This window comes from Hoplias malabaricus, chromosome 4 (assembly GCF_029633855.1).
Source record: "Hoplias malabaricus isolate fHopMal1 chromosome 4, fHopMal1.hap1, whole genome shotgun sequence".
Classification (NCBI taxonomy): Eukaryota; Metazoa; Chordata; class Actinopteri; order Characiformes; family Erythrinidae; genus Hoplias; species Hoplias malabaricus.
In genome coordinates, this window is record NC_089803.1 from 8,808,095 (window position 1) to 8,826,625 (window position 18,531).

General features: G+C 40.7%; 1 protein-coding gene across 2 annotated transcripts; it reads left to right on the top strand.

Annotated features, from left to right (window-relative positions):
* Positions 1-921: 921 nt before the first annotated feature.
* On the top strand, positions 922-15,339 carry LOC136694112 (zinc finger protein 850-like). 2 transcript variants are annotated; one of them, XR_010802146.1, is made up of 4 exons: positions 922-1,044; positions 9,345-12,702; positions 13,323-13,419; positions 15,201-15,339. XR_010802146.1 is itself a non-coding variant. In XM_066667497.1 (2 exons), exon 2 carries the CDS (start codon positions 9,486-9,488, stop codon positions 11,346-11,348), a length of 1,863 nt encoding a protein of 620 aa, XP_066523594.1. In that variant the 5' UTR covers positions 922-1,044; positions 9,345-9,485; the 3' UTR covers positions 11,349-12,927. The 2 variants fall into 2 exon arrangements, 1 of the variants encoding a protein (XP_066523594.1); XM_066667497.1 differs by lacking the exons at positions 13,323-13,419; positions 15,201-15,339 and having other exon boundaries at positions 9,345-12,927.
* Positions 15,340-18,531: the final 3,192 nt, after the last annotated feature.

Below are 18,531 nucleotides of genomic sequence, written 5' to 3' on the forward strand. Positions count from 1 at the left end.
GCATTGTCTCGGCCGTGATGTATGGCCATAGAGTGGGACGGTAGTTCTAGCGCGAGTCTGGGAAACTTTCTGCCTGGGATCATTACGCGCAAGGCAGGAATACACCTGTAATATTTCTGTAATAATTTGGTTCTGTGTGACATAAAACCCCACAAAAGTGCTCACATTGTCTTGTAAAATACACCATCATACCACATAATTACTCAAATTAAAATAACTCATGTATGACCAATTGTCATGACATTTAAATGTTTTCTGTCAGAGGGAAAAAAAGAGCTAGCTAGAGTTAAACAGGTTAGCTAGTTTGTCATTTGAAAAAAAAAAATTCAATATTACGTATGTAACATATAGCAGTTTATAGAATAACGTACATAACATTAACAATGTTAACTACATTTGGGCGATACCAAAATAGCTATTGACACATGACCATGTGACAAAATTCGGTAGTTTTATCAGAGAGGAGGGGTGTAACCTTTTTATTACAGACGTTCACCTGAAAACGGATCCAGGCCGAGCCAAGATAATGATTCACTCAGCCAAGATAATGTTCCCCTGTTCCAATCCCTAAGTTCCAACCCCCAGAATTTTATTTAGTATCGGATCGGAAAGGAAATGGTATCGAACGTCGCTAGTTCGTTATATTCACGTAAAATGACAATAAAAACTCGTATCTATTGCCTCTGTGTGCTCTCCAGTGGAAAAGCTTCTATTGGACTGAGGATACTGTTTCTGTGGGGGCTGTCCAATCAGAGACCAGCTGTTCTTAAACTCCAGCCAATCGTATCTCAGGGGGCGGGTGTTTGTAGGCTGTGTGTGAGGGAGGAGCAGAGGTCCCAGCATCGTCCAATCAGAATCACGGTCATTTTGAACGGAGAAAGAAAGGCTTCATTCATTGCACTGTGGACGCGTCACTCAAACACCAGCTGACTTCTGACTGGACAGACGCATTGGCCGGACTCGTAACTTCAGCTCGGCTCAGACGCGTCAGACCTTCATGAGAGCTGCGTGTTGGAGAGAAATCAGGACCTGTTTTTACTGAAGGTAAATGTTTTTATTGTGTACAGCTTTCACACCCCGTTTATACCGTGTTTTACTGAAAATAAAAATCAGAGAGAGTTTTACACACCGTTTATACCGTGTTTTTACTGAGAATAAAGATAAGAGAGACATTTACACATCGTTTATACCGTGTTTTACTGAAGATAACGATTAGAGAGAGACTTTCACACCCCGTTTATACCGTGTTTTACTGAAGATAAAGATCAGAGAGAGACTTTCACACCCCGTTTATACCGTGTTTTTACTGAGAATAAAGATAAGAGAGACATTTACACATCGTTTATACCGTGTTTTACTGAAGATAACGATTAGAGAGAGACTTTCACACCCCGTTTATACCGTGTTTTACTGAAGATAAAGATCAGAGAGAGACTTACACACCGTTCCCAGCTAGCAAAATTGTATCGGCCCACACTCACGAACGCCGGAACAAAAACACTCGGCCCGATGCCTGCACGCGGAGTCGGCATTGTCTCGGACGTGGAGCGGGCCGAGAGTTCTGGCCGAGTGTTGTGGCTGAGGCGCGGCGCGAATGACTCGGCCCTAGTCTATGGAACACCGTTGGGGTCGCGTTAACACGTTATTGAAAATCTGTGTATTAACACGTACAATTATGTCGTGATAACGTGACCAAAAATAACACGTTTAAACGCATCTCAAGGGTTTCGCCAGTGGGAGGCCTCAAATCCAGGTGTATTTACATATTCATAATAGTATTTACATCACACACTGTAGCTGACACGGAACATAAATCCTTTGTGAACATAGTTCCTAAGTTTCATCTGAATTATTAGTGACATAGTGAGCTAAGCGCTGACCTATGGCTAATTTGAGCCCTACGTGAGCAGTGTGAAGACAGCAATATTAGTAAAGCTGATCCCCATGGCAACAGGAAGTTTATTTTTCACAATAAAAGACTGCTGTTTAATACCTTACAATTTGTAAACATGCATATTAGTTTTTATATTATATTAGACGATTTACGTCTCAGTATTTGTCACACAGTGTGAGAGAATTGTGATGCTTGTTTGATATAAAATTATGAAAAATTTGAGAATTTTATGAAGTTATATAATAATAATACAGTTATTATTAATACAATATTTTCCAGATCCTCCTCTTTTTGTAAACATGCATAATATGTTTAAAGATACATTCATTTACTCATGTTTTATTTAATTATATATGTCTACTTCTATATATACATTAAAATGTGAGAGGTTAAATCTTCAAAATGGAATTGAACAAAAAATCTCAATTTAACAAATGCCTTTTTTTCAGCAGTGAATTCTGTGATTATCTTTGAAGTGAGGGGTTTATGTCACCATACACCAGTAGGTGGCAGTAATGATAGGAATAAAAATAGAAAACACATTTTTAAATTGGCAGTGTCGTGATTTCCTAAATCCAATTAACATTCATATACTGTTTTTTAAAGAAACATAATTGGTTTTACTCCCTAAGAACTGACTTTTACATTCAGACTTTTCTTTAAAAATATGTAACTTATGTACTAAAACTAAGGCCATATAACAAAACGCTTAAAATCCAAAAATTAACATTTCACTAGTAGGTTTGGAAAAGTTAAAAAAATAAAACAATAATAGAAGAGATTCTACATGGCAGAAGGGTACTTTATAACAGTTTGAGCTTCCACAACACATTTGACACTTAGGCTCAGATTCATGGCATACATCAGTTCTATATGCGATATGAGGAATGTGTATCAATTTCTAATAAGAAATTTGACTTTCTGAGATTTGATTTTAATACTCCGACTTTAGCTGGTTTTCAGAGACACCCCCTCTTTGCACAAGCCAAGATTGGAATTTGAGATAAGCTTTCCAGCAAGCACCGGCACTCAGAGGGTCAGAGGGTCATAAAACTGACCGTTTACGACACAGGGTCAAGAGAAGAATCTTTTGGGAGACACTCCCCAGGATCAGTTTATGCTGTGTAAAAGTACTTAATTCAGAACTTCTCCAACTATAGAATTAAATCTTAGTTCCCATTGGTTTAAAATAAGTTGAAGTTACATATGTCTACCACTGTGTGAAATGAATTCCATTTAGACAATCAAAACGGGTGGAAATTAATTTACATATGTTTTAAATCATCTTTTCATATGAACTTATGTAGAACCAAGATAGCCACATACTCTGTGTGATATTTGGTGTAAAACATGGGTTTTCTTAATGATATTATGTTGTGTTAACATATCTTTTATATTGCAAAAGTTTGATTCAAAATCTTGGGGTAGTCATTCAGCAGGTATCGTTTTAGGGTCATACATTTTGCGTGATGTCACTACCAAGGTGCCAAGGTACTCCTGTAACAGCCAATCAAGGGCAAAAAATGCTCCAATCCTTAATCGCTGAGGACCAATCAGGTATTCAAGGCGGGTTTTCTAAACTCTGGTTAAAAACCCTGTTGCGTCCCTCAGGCGTCAGCCTCCGTTTTACTCCACGCTTCACACGTTTTCTCTTTTTAAGCCTTTTTCAAGGCTTGAGAGAAATTACTTGGGTTTTGAAAGGACTCTCCAGCTCCCTGCAGGAGCTTCTCTTATGGCTCTCTTAGACAGACTTGTACCCCTCAAGCGTGTTCCAGATAGAACAGAAGTTCTATTCTAATTTTATCTCTAGTAGAAAACTATAGTTTAAGAAAAGCTATAGTTTAATTCCAGCAAAATTCAATGCCATCCAGAGCATGAAGGAGACCTCAGACCTCTAGATTCCAGACCAGTGATGGAGAAGGCCATATGCACCCTCAGAATGGCCGCCTTAGAAAAAGGCCCAGGTGAGACCTGCATGGACGTTGTCACACCATGACAAAGAATCCCCACAGAGACCTACAGAACGCCACCAGCTCCGATGGAGAGGTCACTGTGTCTCTAAAAAATGGGGAAAAAAGGAATGCCAGCAGCTGCAGTGCTCCAGGAGAGCCTGCGCTGGAAAGCACAGCGCGTCAGCGACATACTCCCAGCATCTCCATAGATACGTTAGATCACGTGGTTTCATTTCTTCATAACTCCAGAGGTTGGTGCTGAATGTTTGCTGGGATAAACAATAGCCTTCCTAGAATTTAGGGTAATTATCATAGAGAAATTCCCTCATTTATTAATCTCCCCTCATGTATCGCTGTAATTAATTTCATTATATGAATGTATAATCAATACTCATTATTTGGTATTATTATTAATAAACCAGTTGTGTGATAAAACCAATCCTTGGTTATTTGTGTGTGCACTTTTCTTGTACCAAATTATTCCTTCTAGCTCAGATTCAAGTTCGGAGCCAAGAACCTATGAGCATAATTCATTAATAATAATTAATTCTAGCTAATTCTGGTATTTAATGTGTAAAGTCATCTAACGTGATGACCTACTTGTCCAAGCTAAAATTGGACAGGTAAAGACACTACATATGATTTAAATGGCTCCCAAACATGAAGCTTAGCAAAATCCTATCTGCATTTCTCACTGCCCCGCTATATTTTTTTACTGCAGTCCATCTTTACAAAATTACATAAAGAAAATTAATTAGCTCTTGTTCATAGTTTATTTTGAAAATTTTAACTTGACAGCTTCAAAAATAAATTACTTACATGCTTCTGTTTCTATTTTGTCTCTCAATAAATAGGCCTCTGTTTTCACCTCCTTCAACCCATTAATCACTAGCCCGAAATCAGTGCTACTCCCTGACAAAGAATTATTGTATGTGGAATTATATTTAACCTACATATTACTTTGTCTTCTTGTGTTTAGGCAGTTTTATTTATTTTGTTTCTTATACTGAGTTGCTCACATCATCTTGTAAAATACGACATCAAACCACATAATTACTCAAATTAAAATACTCTAAGAGCGATGTCATTTAAATGTTTTCTATGTCAGAGGGAAAAAAATGAGCTAGCTAAAGTTAAATTGGTTAGCTATAAAGTTTGTCATTTGTAAAAAACAATTCAACATTGTGTATGTAACATACAGCAGATAGAATAACGTACATAACATTAACGATGGTAACTACATTTGGGTGATACCAAAATACATATGTATCCAAAAATATAAGGTTGAATTGAAATAGTTACGGGATGAAGCTGTTCCCTGAGGCCGGTGAGGGCTGCTCGCGTGCCGCAGTCACAGAAAAGAGCGTCATCGTCTTCTGTGTTCTTAGAGCGGATCGCTTCTGCCACCTTCTGTTTTCTGTTTAACAATCTCCTCTCTTCAGCACAACACTGTCTCCATATTAACCCTATTTACCATTTATGATCATTTCTATCGTTTGTGTCTCAGTTATTACATCAATATTCTAAAATATTAACAAAGCTTACCTATAAGTGTAATAACATTAAAATTATGATTCTGTTTTTTTAACATAAAAAAAATGCTCTGATCTGCAATGGCAATACCCTCGCCAGCCAACTGTGCCAACGTGCAGCCTGAATTGGGCCAGATGCAGGGTGCTGCGTTCACGCTGAGACGGCAGCCAGTCGACAATGCCGAACCTGAGCCAAAATTGGCCCAGATCTATCTTGTTAGCTGGGACCTTGTTTTAAAGATCAGAGAGAGACTTTTGCACGCCATTTATACAGTGTTTTACTGAAGACAAAGACAAGAGACACTCCGATTAAAGTTGGTTTCATATTCGGATTCGTTTCATCAATGGCTCTCGAACAGTGCATGCAAATGAGTTAATACCGGCAAATCATTGTCATTGGGATCCAAGACAAGCGGCTACAAGTTGGTTTATGTCAGAAATGTTTGCCTTTTGAAAACCACGAAACATTGGTTTCTATGGGCTGCCGCTACCTCTGCGGGAGCTAAGGGGCTGTCTACAAACTACACAGTAAAAAACGAAGGTGATGAACAGCAGAGAAAAGCACCTCGTGATTTGGCATGTGTTACTTGGGCTGACTTATAATGAATAAATCACAATAGTGATTTATACAAAATTGGGACTTATGAGACACAAATAATAATAGAGCTGTTTTATAATAATTGCTCTGTGGAGAGGGTAAAATTTTAAAATAAAGTACATAAATAAAACTTTGCTAATCCCAATAACAGAATTACCTAAAAGTAATTAGATTATTCCATATTATAAAATGAAGTAGTAATAATAATAATGATTGGTCAAATGAAACCCAAATTACATACTACATGTCTTATATTGATAACCATTATTGGCCCATGGTGATGGGTTGTTAGGAATAAATTTCAATAGCTTTTAAGTAATCCAACACAGCACTTCAAAATAAGTTTTATTTAAACAAGTACATTCTATATGGCTTATATATTAGCATGTAGGCTTATGGTGACTTTGTGTGGTGTGGGAGATCTGTTATTATATGAACTGGATACTGGATATACTGAACTGTACTTCCGACTGCGTTGTGGCTTTATCCCCAGTGCTACTTTGATGTACACACCGGCCCAGTGTGGCCGCCATCTCTGCCGTACTGTCGACTGTGTGTCTATCTGGCTTCCTGGTTGCTATTCTGCTCTGCGCACCAGAGGACAGTCTAAGACTGAGCAAGCCCTTCTGACCACTTTATTTTGCCTCTTCCTGTCCCTATCAGAGCTTCCACAGTCCCAACAGACCACAGCATAGAAAATCACTGAAGCCACCACAATGTCGTAAAAAGTCCTTAGCAGTGTCCTGCACACCCCAAAGGACCTCGGCCTCCTCAGCAAGTGGAGACGAATTTGGCCCTTCTTGTACAAGACATCTGTGTTTATTGACGAGTCCAGTTTATTGCTAAGGTGAACGCCCAGGTATTTATACTCCTTCACAATGTCCACACCCTGGATGTCCACTGGTGCAAATTGGATAGCCTTCTTTCTGAAATCAATCACCACCTCACTTGTCTTCCTGGCATTAACACACAGTTTGTTTAAGTGACACCAGTCCACAAATTTGGTGATGACCTCTCTCCAGATCGTTCCCCTCTGACACACGTCCAACAATGGCCGTATCATCAGAGAACTGTACCCTGGGGGGCCCCCATGGTTCAGACCACCACATCAGACACAGTCACGTAGCCTCACATACTGCGGTCTGTTGGTGAGCTAATCAGTGATCCATGCAGCCAGATAACAGTCGACACCAGCTCCCTCCAATTTCCCCCTTAGTAGTGGTGGCTGGATTGTATTGAAAGCACAGGAAAAGTCACAGAACAATACTCTTACAGCGCTCCCCGTGCCCTCTAAATGTGAGAGTGTTCTGTGTAGCAGGTAGATGACAGCGTCCTCCACACCAAAGCACGGTCACGAACTGCAGGGTGTCCATCCCGCTATTTATCAAGTGTCGAAGGTGAGTGAGGACAATTCTCTCCATGGTCTTCATTAGGTGAGAGGTTAGAGTTACTGGCCTGAAGTGGTTAGGCTCCCTAGGGTGCCCAGTTTTTGGAACTGGAACCACACAGATGTGGAACTCTTCTCAGACTGAGGCTCAGGTTAAAGATGTGCAGGAGTACCCCACAGAGCTGATCTGCACAGACCTTAAGCAGCCTGGGGTTGATGCCATCAGGGCCAGCCACCTTCCTCGTCTTTATTCTCCTAAGTTCCCTCCTTACCTGATCAGCTGTAATGGAGAAACGGGAGGTGGAGCTGTGGTCTGTCTGCTGTTGAGTAAGATCAGGGCTAAGGTGTGTGGATCGGTTCCGCCAGGAACACAGTGGGGTGGTGTACTGTGAGAGGGGAGCTATTGGTGACGGGCATTTGGGTGGAGTGGAGATTTAGGTGTGGTACTACAGTGGAATCCGGGCTTTGATGAATTGTGGAGGGTGGAAAAATAGATTCAACTCATTTCCCAGTCCTGTCCTCCCGATTCAGGACCCCTCCCACCATTTTATGCTTGGCCAGCCATGGTTTTCAGGCCTCTCCAGACATTTCTGGTGTTGCACCCCTTGAGGCTCTCCTCCAGCTTCCTTCTGTATTTGTCCCTCCCCTTCCTTATCCCCCTCTTCAGCTCCTGCTTGTCACCGGATATAAAAACCCTCTTCTCATTTAACAGTTCTTTTAATTCGGGGTCACCCATGGTTTATTGTTGGAAAAACACTGTACCTTCCTGGTAGGCACAGTATTTTCCACACTGAAGTTAATGTAGTCAGTGATGCATCCAGTCAAGCTGTCTATTTTCCCCATGAGGTTCACATAACACATCCCAGTCCATGGTGTCAAAACAGTCCCTCAGTGTGCTACTGGTTTCCTCAGACCAGATCCTTACATACCTCTTGGTGGGTGGTTGTCTATTCACCAACACTATGTATACAGGGGACAGAACAACCAGGTTGTGATCAGAACGACCCAACGGGGGTAGGGGTGATGAAAAATAAGCATCCTTAGTATTCACGTACATTAGTTCCAGGGTTTTACTACATAATGAGTGAATGTTGGGAAAGTGGAGGACAGTGAGGCATGATTAAAGTCACCAGAAATTAAGAGCAGGGACTGAGGATGTGACGTCTGCAGTTTCGACACTACAGTTTGTAAGCACTCGCAGGCTGTCACAGCTTCGGCTGACGGGGGGATATATACAATTATTGCGATAACATGCGAGAATTCCCTCGGAAGATAATATGGCCGAATGCTAACCACTAGCAGTTCAAAGTCCTTACTGCAGTACTGCTCTTACACCCAAACGTGCCCTGAATTACACCATTTATGATTCACAAACATCGCTAAACCCCCTCCTTTCCTCTTACCACTTTCCTGTCCGCTCTCACAAGTTCAAAACCTTCCAAAGTGACGTGTGAATTAATTCAGCCAGGTCTCTGTGAAGCACATAATGTTGCACTCCAGGAATTCCCTCTGCAGCCTGGTTTGCACCGTTAGCTCATCCATCTTATTAGGGAGAAATCTCATGTTCCCCATGATGACAGATGGTCTGCATGATTTATACTGTCTTCTCCTGGCACTTTGTTCCCTCTCTGCACCCCCGTCTCCTTCTCCTTAGTTCCTCAGGGATCACTGGTCTCATGGCTGAAAGGGTCCACTAATGCAGATTTAAGTATTCCCAATGAGAAAAATACAAATACACAGTCTCATGAGTTGTCCGTCCTTAAGTGCACACTTCCAACTAAGACTTGTGCCGGAAAAAACAAGAAAAAGGCACAACAGCACACAAGAACACATAAACATGCAAAGTACACTAACTAGCTCCGCTACTGTAACTAGGTGCCACCCATGCGGTGCCATCTTGAGATCTATTTATTTTAAGGTTCAATAGTGAACCAGGGGACAGTGAATTTGTCAATATTATCTGTTTCTTTTTTTCTTCCAGAAAAGAAGAACGTCTCTTTGGATATTTTCTCTGGCTCCTGTTGTCCGAGACTGTTCAGCAGTTTTTCCACAGGTGCATCAAGAAACATTTCCAAGTGGAATATTACACAACGTTGAGATCAGGAGGATTAAATGTGATGATATGGAGGGCAGATGCTCCAGTTCTCAGGAAACATCCTTGACTATTCCCCACACTCGCACATCTGACAGAAAAACTCAGAGAAATAAACTGAAAACTTACGAATGTGCAGAGTGTGGGAAGAGTTTTACTAAAAAGAGTCATCTACAACGACACCATCGCGTCCACACAGGAGAGAAACCATATCACTGTCCAGAGTGTGGGAAGAGTTTTACTGTACAGGCTAATCTCCAAAGACACCAGCGCATTCACACAGGAGAGAAACCGTATCACTGTTCAGAGTGTGGGAAGAGTTTTACTGGACAGGGTAGTCTCAAAAACCACCAGTGCATTCACACAGGAGAGAAACCGTATCACTGTTCAGAGTGTGGGAAAAGTTTTACTGTACTGGGTAGTCTCAAGATACACCAGCGCATTCACACAGGAGAGAAACCGTATCAGTGTTCAGAGTGTGGAAAAGGTTTTACTGAACTGAGTAGTCTCAAAAACCACCAGCACATTCACACAGGAGAGAAACCGTATCACTGTGCAGAGTGTGGGAAGAGTTTTACTAAAAAGGGTCATCTACAAAGACACCAACGCATCCACACAGGAGAGAAACCGTATCACTGTGCAGAGTGTGGGAAGAGTTTTACTGAACTGGATAGTCTCCAAAAACACCAGCGCATTCACACAGGAGAGAAACCGTATCACTGTTCAGAGTGTGGGAAGTGTTTTACTCAACTGGGTAGTCTCAAAAATCACCAGCACATTCACACAGGAGAGAAACCGTATCACTGTTCAGAGTGTGGGATGAGTTTTACTGTACTGGGTAGTCTCAAAATACACCAGCGCGTTCACACAGGGGAGAAACCGTATCACTGTTCAGAGTGTGGGATGAGTTTTACTGTACTGGGTAGTCTCAAAAACCACCAGCACATTCACACAGGGGAGAAACCGTATCATTGTTCGGAGTGTGGGAAGAGTTTTACTCACCGGGGTACTCTCAAAGCACACCAACTCATTCACACAGGAAGGAAACCGTATCATTGTTCTGAGTGTGGGAAGAGTTTTACTCACCAGGGTATTCTCAAAGTACACAAACGCATTCACACAGGAAGGAAACCGTATCATTGTTCAGAGTGTGGGAAGAGTTTTACTGTACTGGGTAGTCTCAAAATCCACCAGCGCATTCACAAAGGAGAGAAACCGTATCGCTGTTCAGAGTGTGGGAAGAGTTTTACTGTACTAGGTAATCTCAAAATACACCAGCGCATTCACACAGGAGAGAAACTGTATCACTGTTCAGAGTGTGGGAAGAGTTTTACTCACCAGGCTAGTCTCAAAGCACACAAACTCATTCACACAGGAGAGAAACTGTATCACTGTTCAGAGTGTGGGAAGAGTTTTACTCAACAGGCTAATCTTCAAATGCACCAGCGCATTCACACAGGAGAGAAACCGTATCACTGTTCAGAGTGCGGGAAGAGTTTTACTCACCAGGCTGGTCTCAAAGCACACAAACTCATTCACACAGGAGAGAAACCGTATCACTGTTCAGAGTGTGGGAAGGGTTTTACTCGACAGATTCATCTCCAAACACACCAGCGCATTCACACAGGAGAGAAACCGTATCAGTGTTCAGAGTGTGGGAAGAGATTTACTCACCAGACTAGTCTCAAAGCACACAAACTCATTCACACAGGAGAGAAACCGTATCACTGTTCAGAGTGTGGGAGGAGTTTTACTCACCAGACTAGTCTCAAATCACACAAACGCATTCACACAGGAGAGAAACCATATCACTGTTCAGAGTGTGGGAAGAGTTTTACTAATCAGGGTTCCGTCCGGAAACATCCCTGTGTTCACCTAGAACAGAATCAGTAGTACTGAGTGCAGGATTGCCTTCAGATATTTGGATTTAAGTACTGTGTTGGGGTCCATTCAATGTAAAAATGTTTTTAGAGTAACAGTTGAAGTGGAAGAAGGATGACATATGCTGATTACATTATGGATTATTTAAGTTATTTGATTGAGTGAGGATCTGAAACTCTCCCTCTGTCCTCCAAATTCCCTCGTCACCAGCCTTTGGAGGATGCAGAGTTAAAACAAGGGTTTGGATGTCTCCAACCGACTGATCTCACTCACACTTGACAGTACAGACCCACAGCATAATTTAATTATATAATACGACTCTTGGAGAATCAAGCATGGACCAACATTAATTCCTTCCTCAATTTAAATGTGTATGTATTTAATCTTTACTAATCTAGAATACTATTTGTATACCTGTACTAAGGCAACCAAGTTATTCATCCAGAGGAAAGAAAAGGTACCAAAATATGAAATTGGTTTTATCCACTATTGTCATTATAAGCAAAATGGGTAAATAGTCTTATACTGAGTTTGGGACTATCACAAGATAGTCACATGTTAAAATAAGAGTCTCTTTATTGTATTAACAAAACCTGTGTTGAGATTGCTGCCTATGGATTTTGGCCAATCACATGTCCTCTATGCTCAGTAACCAACCAGAACACTAGCTCGTTCTCATAAGGGTGTAGCTACAAATGGCCCATAAGAACCAAATGTGAAATCTTTAAAAATGTCTCTCTCAAGCTCTAAAGTTCATTCTTTCCAAGTCTAATCTACAACAATATTAAGAAGAATGAAAAGGTGAAGTTAGAGAGTAAAAGGGAGCCTGAGAAAAGCTATAGCTAGAAAGAAATACCCAGGGAATTTGAGGGGACGCTCTGACCAACTTAGAGATTTAAGCTAGAAAATTTAACCACACTAAGCTACATATCATTAAGATGAAGCCTTTTAAGAAGAATGACATTGTTAAAATTAGTTGCAACTTATCGCATTTGTTGTTTTTGTTTTTCTTCATTCCCCAGTGAAGCATTTTCACCAAGGCTGATTAAAGCATGTGAAACTTATTTATCAACCAGAATAGTCAATAGATCAGATAGGGATCAACAGACTCCAGGCATTAATTCTGAAAAAGGTTAATGAGGCACGTCAACTACCTGCCAGCACCAGTTTAACGTCCCAGCCAGAACAGCAACATCGTGTGGTAAACAAATGAAGAGAACCGTGGACGCAACCGCCTAGACCTCACAGCGAAGTCTGGCCTTCAACACTGTTGACGAGACCGCTTGAGTCTCACAGCGAGTTCCTGATCTGGATCATCTTCACATGAGACCCATGGTGTCCTTGGACTGAGTGAGACAGCGTCAAAGTAAGCCTCTGATCCATTTTCAGAGTCAATGCCATTTGTCCCCGTGGTAAAATATCCACTTTAGTTATAAGTTAACCCACCTAGGAGTTAGATTATATTTAGCCAAATATACCATACCTCACGGTCATGTTATTTTAATTAGGACTCATAAGAGGAGTTTCACGTGTTTTAACCTAGTCTGAGGTTTTAATAATTGTACTATGATGATAAGTGATCCTTGTTTATTCCAATAAATTATCCTTTATGATTTGAAGTGATGATGTTTGTGTGTAGAGTTTATTAATTACAAAATCTGAAAAGCCCACATTCCAGTGGGGAACTGTAAACCAGTCTCATCAAAGTATAATCCAATATAAGGTTAATAATAATTTTCATAATTCAAATATAATTCCCAAGTTACACAGTGTAGTTATGGACTGTAAACACTCACAGCATACTACGGGAGACTGAAGCCTTGAGAGACCATATACAAGTTCTCAGATCACCAGAGGACGTTAGGTTTTTTTTCCCCCTCCCATCAGTGCCATATACAGCAGCTCCTCTTCTTCCATTTATTTCTCTCATAAATATGTACATGGGTACAGTGTGGAGTTGACAAACTGTCATGTTGTCACCATCAGACGTAGTGAGATAACAGCTGACCCACTCTGAGGAGATTCTGCAGCGGCTTTGGGATGCTCTGGAGCGCAGCTGAGACTCAGTGCTATGTCTCTACCAGTAAGTATTGATCATAGACAGGGAGATGTGCATCTTACTTCAGATGCTTTATTAATGTACTGTAAGCAGTACATTTCAGCAATTCTGTACACACTGCGTAAAAATGTGTTAAAGATGCTTGGACTGAGCCTTCTGGGGGGGACATCCAGTTGTTCCAGGACAATTTGTGATGATTAAAGATCACACTGCTGGTCCACTTGGAAAAGGCCCATTCCAAGTGTTTTTAGTAACAGATGCAGCAGTATTGTGTCAAGGGAAGAAAGCTTGGACATGTGTCACATTGTAAAGTCGTGTTACCACCTACCTTGGGAAGTACTGTAAGCATGTACGATTAGTGTTCCACATTTCCAGCCAGTATCTTAGGAACACAGTTCATAAAATATTTTAAAAAAACTGGCTCACCACTGCCTCAATCTTTTTGAGGAACATAATTGGATTCTCTTGAGGGAGGAAACTGATTGGCTACTGTTGTCTTCTATTTTAGAATAAATTAAAATTATAATTAGGTATGTTCTATGTTTGTCCACTTTATCAGTGTCTTTTATGTTACCCATAGGAGACCTTGAATTTTTTGTCAAAAATGAGGGGAAAATGTGTATGATCATGAAAGCATGATTAATCTTTTTAAACATCTACTCAACTGAATGGAGAATCAACACTGATTAGGGAAGGAATATGAACATCTGCAATGCTACTATTTAGCAATTATGTTTGTATCAGCTTTGTAATGCTAAAGTTTACTAAAGCACCCCTCTAGTTGTGAAGAGGCCTTAATCAACACTTTATTTAAATACTTGTGGACCAATAGTGTGTTCTGGGAATTATATGCTTTTGACATAAAAATAATCAGAAGCAGAAGAAAGAGATTCCAGAAGCAAAAGATTTGAGGGGATAAAAAAAAAAAAAAACAATGAAAACAGAGGCTGGCAAAATACAAACAAAAATCAGTATCAAATAACTGCAGAGTAAAAATCTAACCAATGGCATTATGAAAGCCATAACAAAATACAATGTCAAAGTATTAGTGTTTATTTTTAGCACCAAATAGGACAAGCTGCATTATCTAACTGTAATTATTAATGTATTTCACCCTTTATCTCATTAATTTCCTCTGATTACTTGCAGAAAAATAAACATAGCACAAAAAGGAAATTTGTGTCTGGTAGATTATTTCTTTGTTGTAACAGTGCTTCTTGCCAATAAACCTTATACCATTACTTCTAATTTCCCTTTTAAATGGTGCCGCATTTGTAAAAAACTTGCTTTTGTTGGAGCAGTACAGCTGAGTATGTGGGTTGCGCCGGTGAAAAATTTGTCAAATACTCTCTGCCAGTGCCAAACTGCTTATTTTGTGTGATGGTGTGATGCGGCATCTCCTTCACTGGAAAAATGAGGCTTATCATCATTGGAAGTAATCTCAATGCAGAAAAACGTGTTGAGATTAAATTCTATAACCAGTGGCAATCCTGTATCTCCACAGTCTGGGACCAAACTCTATCCTCCAAAATGACAATGCTTGCCCACACAGAGCAGTGTTTATCAGAGACTACCTCCAGAGTTTGGTAGTGGAGAGGATGGAATGGCCTGCCGGCAGTCCTGACCTCAACCCCAATGAACACTTGTGGGATCAGCTTGGGCATACATGGGTCTTGCCCATGTAGCCATCTGATCTTCCCCTTATTGTATTCCCTAATCTTTGTGTACACAAATTTTATTGCAACTTTTTTGTGCCTTTATTTCCACATGCTATGTTACTAATTATGGAATTTTTATTTTTATAGATGCCTCATTGGTACAAATCCCCAGGGGTGGTTGACGTCAAGAGCAACCAAGAAGTCCTGAACCATGTATCCGTGTGTATCCTCTCTTTAAAGAAACCGATGGACTTTGAATATAATTTTATTTACTGTAAATCCCAATATTTACAGCAAAGTATTGTGCTATTCAATTACAGTAGTATTTTGTAAAGTTGAAAAACATTAGTGTTCCTGTAAAAATAAAGTAATTTTCTGGGAAATCTGCTGCAAGTTATTTACTGGGAATCAGTTTTTACAATAAAGCATTGTATTATTCAATTACAGTAGTATGCTGTAAATTTGAAATACAGTAGTGTGCCTGTAAAATACAGTAAATGGCTGGGAACTCTGCTGCTAGTATTTTACTGTAAAATTTACAAGATTTCTTTTTACAGTGTAAGGTTGGTGCTTGATGTCATCATGTTAAATTTTAAGTGATGTCTGACTTACCTACCATAATTTAGCATGTACCCAAAGATGGATTTTGACATCAACCAAGTGTTCATTTCCAAAAACAACGTTGGAGCTTTATGTAATCCTGATGTTAATTTTGAGTTTAATCTAAATTTAATGATTAACCATAATTCAGCATCTAACCAATGTTGGGGTTTGATGTTAACCCAACTTTTATTTCCAACATCATTTCAATGTCTATAAGTCATTGGAGCTTGACATCATCCTAACGTTAATTTTTGGTAATATCTGATTACTAACCATATTTCAACATCTAACCAACGTTGAGTCCTGATGTCACACCAGTGTTGGGTTCAATGTTTTGTTTAGACGTCGACCTGATTTTCATTTCCATCTAAAAATCAACATATATACAACATTGCAGCTTGACGCCAGTATTTCACACTAATCCAGAAATACTGCAGTAGCAAACTATTTCCTTTTGTAAGCATAAGTTAACCATATACACAGGTCGATGTGCTGTAGAAATACAGTAAATCAATGCATTTATTGAAGACTAATGACCAAAAAAGCACAGTTTCTCTGTGTCTTTTTAAAATAATATCTTTGGAGAAGAAAGTGATAAAATATCAGAGCTTTCAGCAAAGTACACAAGTATACGCTGATAAAAACCACCACACTCCTCACAGTTCAAGCTTATAGAATTCCTTTTTGACCAAAAAAGAAAATGGCAAGCTGGAGATTGAATCTTAAAATTTCTCACTCATTTTATTGGATAATCCATAGTTTATAAAAAGGTTCAGCATACCTGGGCCTTCCTCCACTACATTCCCCCCCTTTTCCAGTTTTGTGGTTTGATAGGGAGCATGGAGAAGCTAAAATGTCTTCCTATCAGTGTGTATGGGTGCATATTAAGTGTTGTTGCTTGTGTAATGAAGGAATTCTAATTACTTATGGGTATGTCTTGTTCAAACGCTACCTCGAGGGCTGGTTCTTTGACATTGCCCTTGGCTTCATATTTAAAACTTGGGGGCCCACCTCACTGGGCTCTATTATGTCTGAAAAACGTAACCAGTTTATCATACCAAGATTCTAATCTGCTCTGTAGGGCTCGAGTTCATTTGAAATAGAACCAAGTTATACCAAAGGTCAAAAGATATCTTAATCCTACCAGTGCAACTAGTAAGGTGTCTGAGGTGGACCATGCATAGGTGACAGGCTGTACTGACCAGAGGGTTTGAGACAACAGTTCTTTAAGGGTGTTATCAATAGGGGTTAGGTCAATGACTTGGGTTTCCTCATAATCTAGGTGAGTTAGTGTTTTGGCATCTAGCTCAATGGTGTGTTTGGAGAAGAAATCAGAGGTTTCTATGTCACTCTCATATTGGTCAGGGTTCAGATGATACAGGGCCAGGTCTCCCACATGTAGGATTGCATTTACATGGATGTCTACCCAGAATGTCTGGCGAGGAAGTGTGGTACCCTTTCTGAAGTGTCATGTTGATCATAGGTTAGTAGGGCCTCTCTAAATGGAGTGTGAACCAACCAACGGTTTCCAAAAACCTCAGCTTGGGTACTGGTTACCAAATGTCGGGGTGCGACGAACACCGGGCACTGAGTATTACTCATCATAGGCTTAAGGCCACAGATCCCATTTGCGCTGTCACGAATAAAAGGTTTTGTAGGGCACAAGTAGTGGATGTCTTTGGTGAGTGTGCACATAAGCAAATTAGGCACCAAGTATAGATCAGGGTTATCATCTTGGTATGCTACAAGAGGTGTTGTCTTTACTCGAACATAGGCAGAATCCTGCCAGAACCCAAAGTTAACGAAATCTTTCAAACAGTAGATGTTTTCAGGCGCCATTATGGGAAGGTTAAAGATGAATGCTAATTCTCTGTCTTGGGGATTGACATAAATTGGGATGGCGCTACTTAAGGTGTAAGCTAGGTGGGCCTGGAGATCAGTGACTGCATCTCGAGTTCTGTAGACAGAATCTCCTGTACTAAGGATAGAGAAACCAGATGGGGGGAATCTCTGAGTATGTAGGTAACAGTTAGTGATTAGCAATCCTGGCTGGTCTTTCAGTATTATTCCAGAGTGAGGACCCGGTTCAATCACTTCAGGAAGTATGGCAGTTCCTAGGGAACCAATGATCAGGAGAATGAGCGGCGGGACCATCCTACCGGGAAAAATGCTCATGATTAGATTTGAGTAATCATGCCGAGCCATTCATTCATTCATTATCTGTAACCACTTATCCAATTCAGGGTCGTGGTGGGTCCAGAGCCTACCTGGAATCATTGGGCACAAGGCGGGAATACACCCTGGAGGGGGCGCCAGTCCTTCAAAGGGAAACACACACACTCACACCTACGGACACTTTTTTTGAGTCACTAATCCACCTGCACCATGTGCTTTTGGACTGTGCGAGGAAACCGGAGCACCCGGAGGAAACCCACGTGGACATGGGGAGAACACACCAACTCCTCACAGACAGTCACCTGGAGCGGGAATCAAACCTACAACCTCCAGGTCCCTGGAGCTGTGTGACTGCGACACTACCTGCTGCGCCACCGTGCCGCCCTATGCCGAGTCACTTTTAGAAAAAATTGACCACTATACCCCCCTTTTGATAAAGGTTTCATACCTAGGATAACCACTTTAAAATAATTAACAATGAGGGACTAGGGTCTTGCACCCTTAGTGTCCTCAGTCTGGCTAGAAGCTTGTTGCCTGCTGAAGAGTGAGAGGAAGTGGGGAAGAGAGATAGAAGAACTAAGGTTGGGATTAGAAGGCTGTAGCTGGTTGTTAACCAACACCCTTTTTGCCTTTAATTATATTGTTTGATGTGTTCCCTAACACCAACATGGCACCCTCCGTGGCGAACATGTTTGCTCGC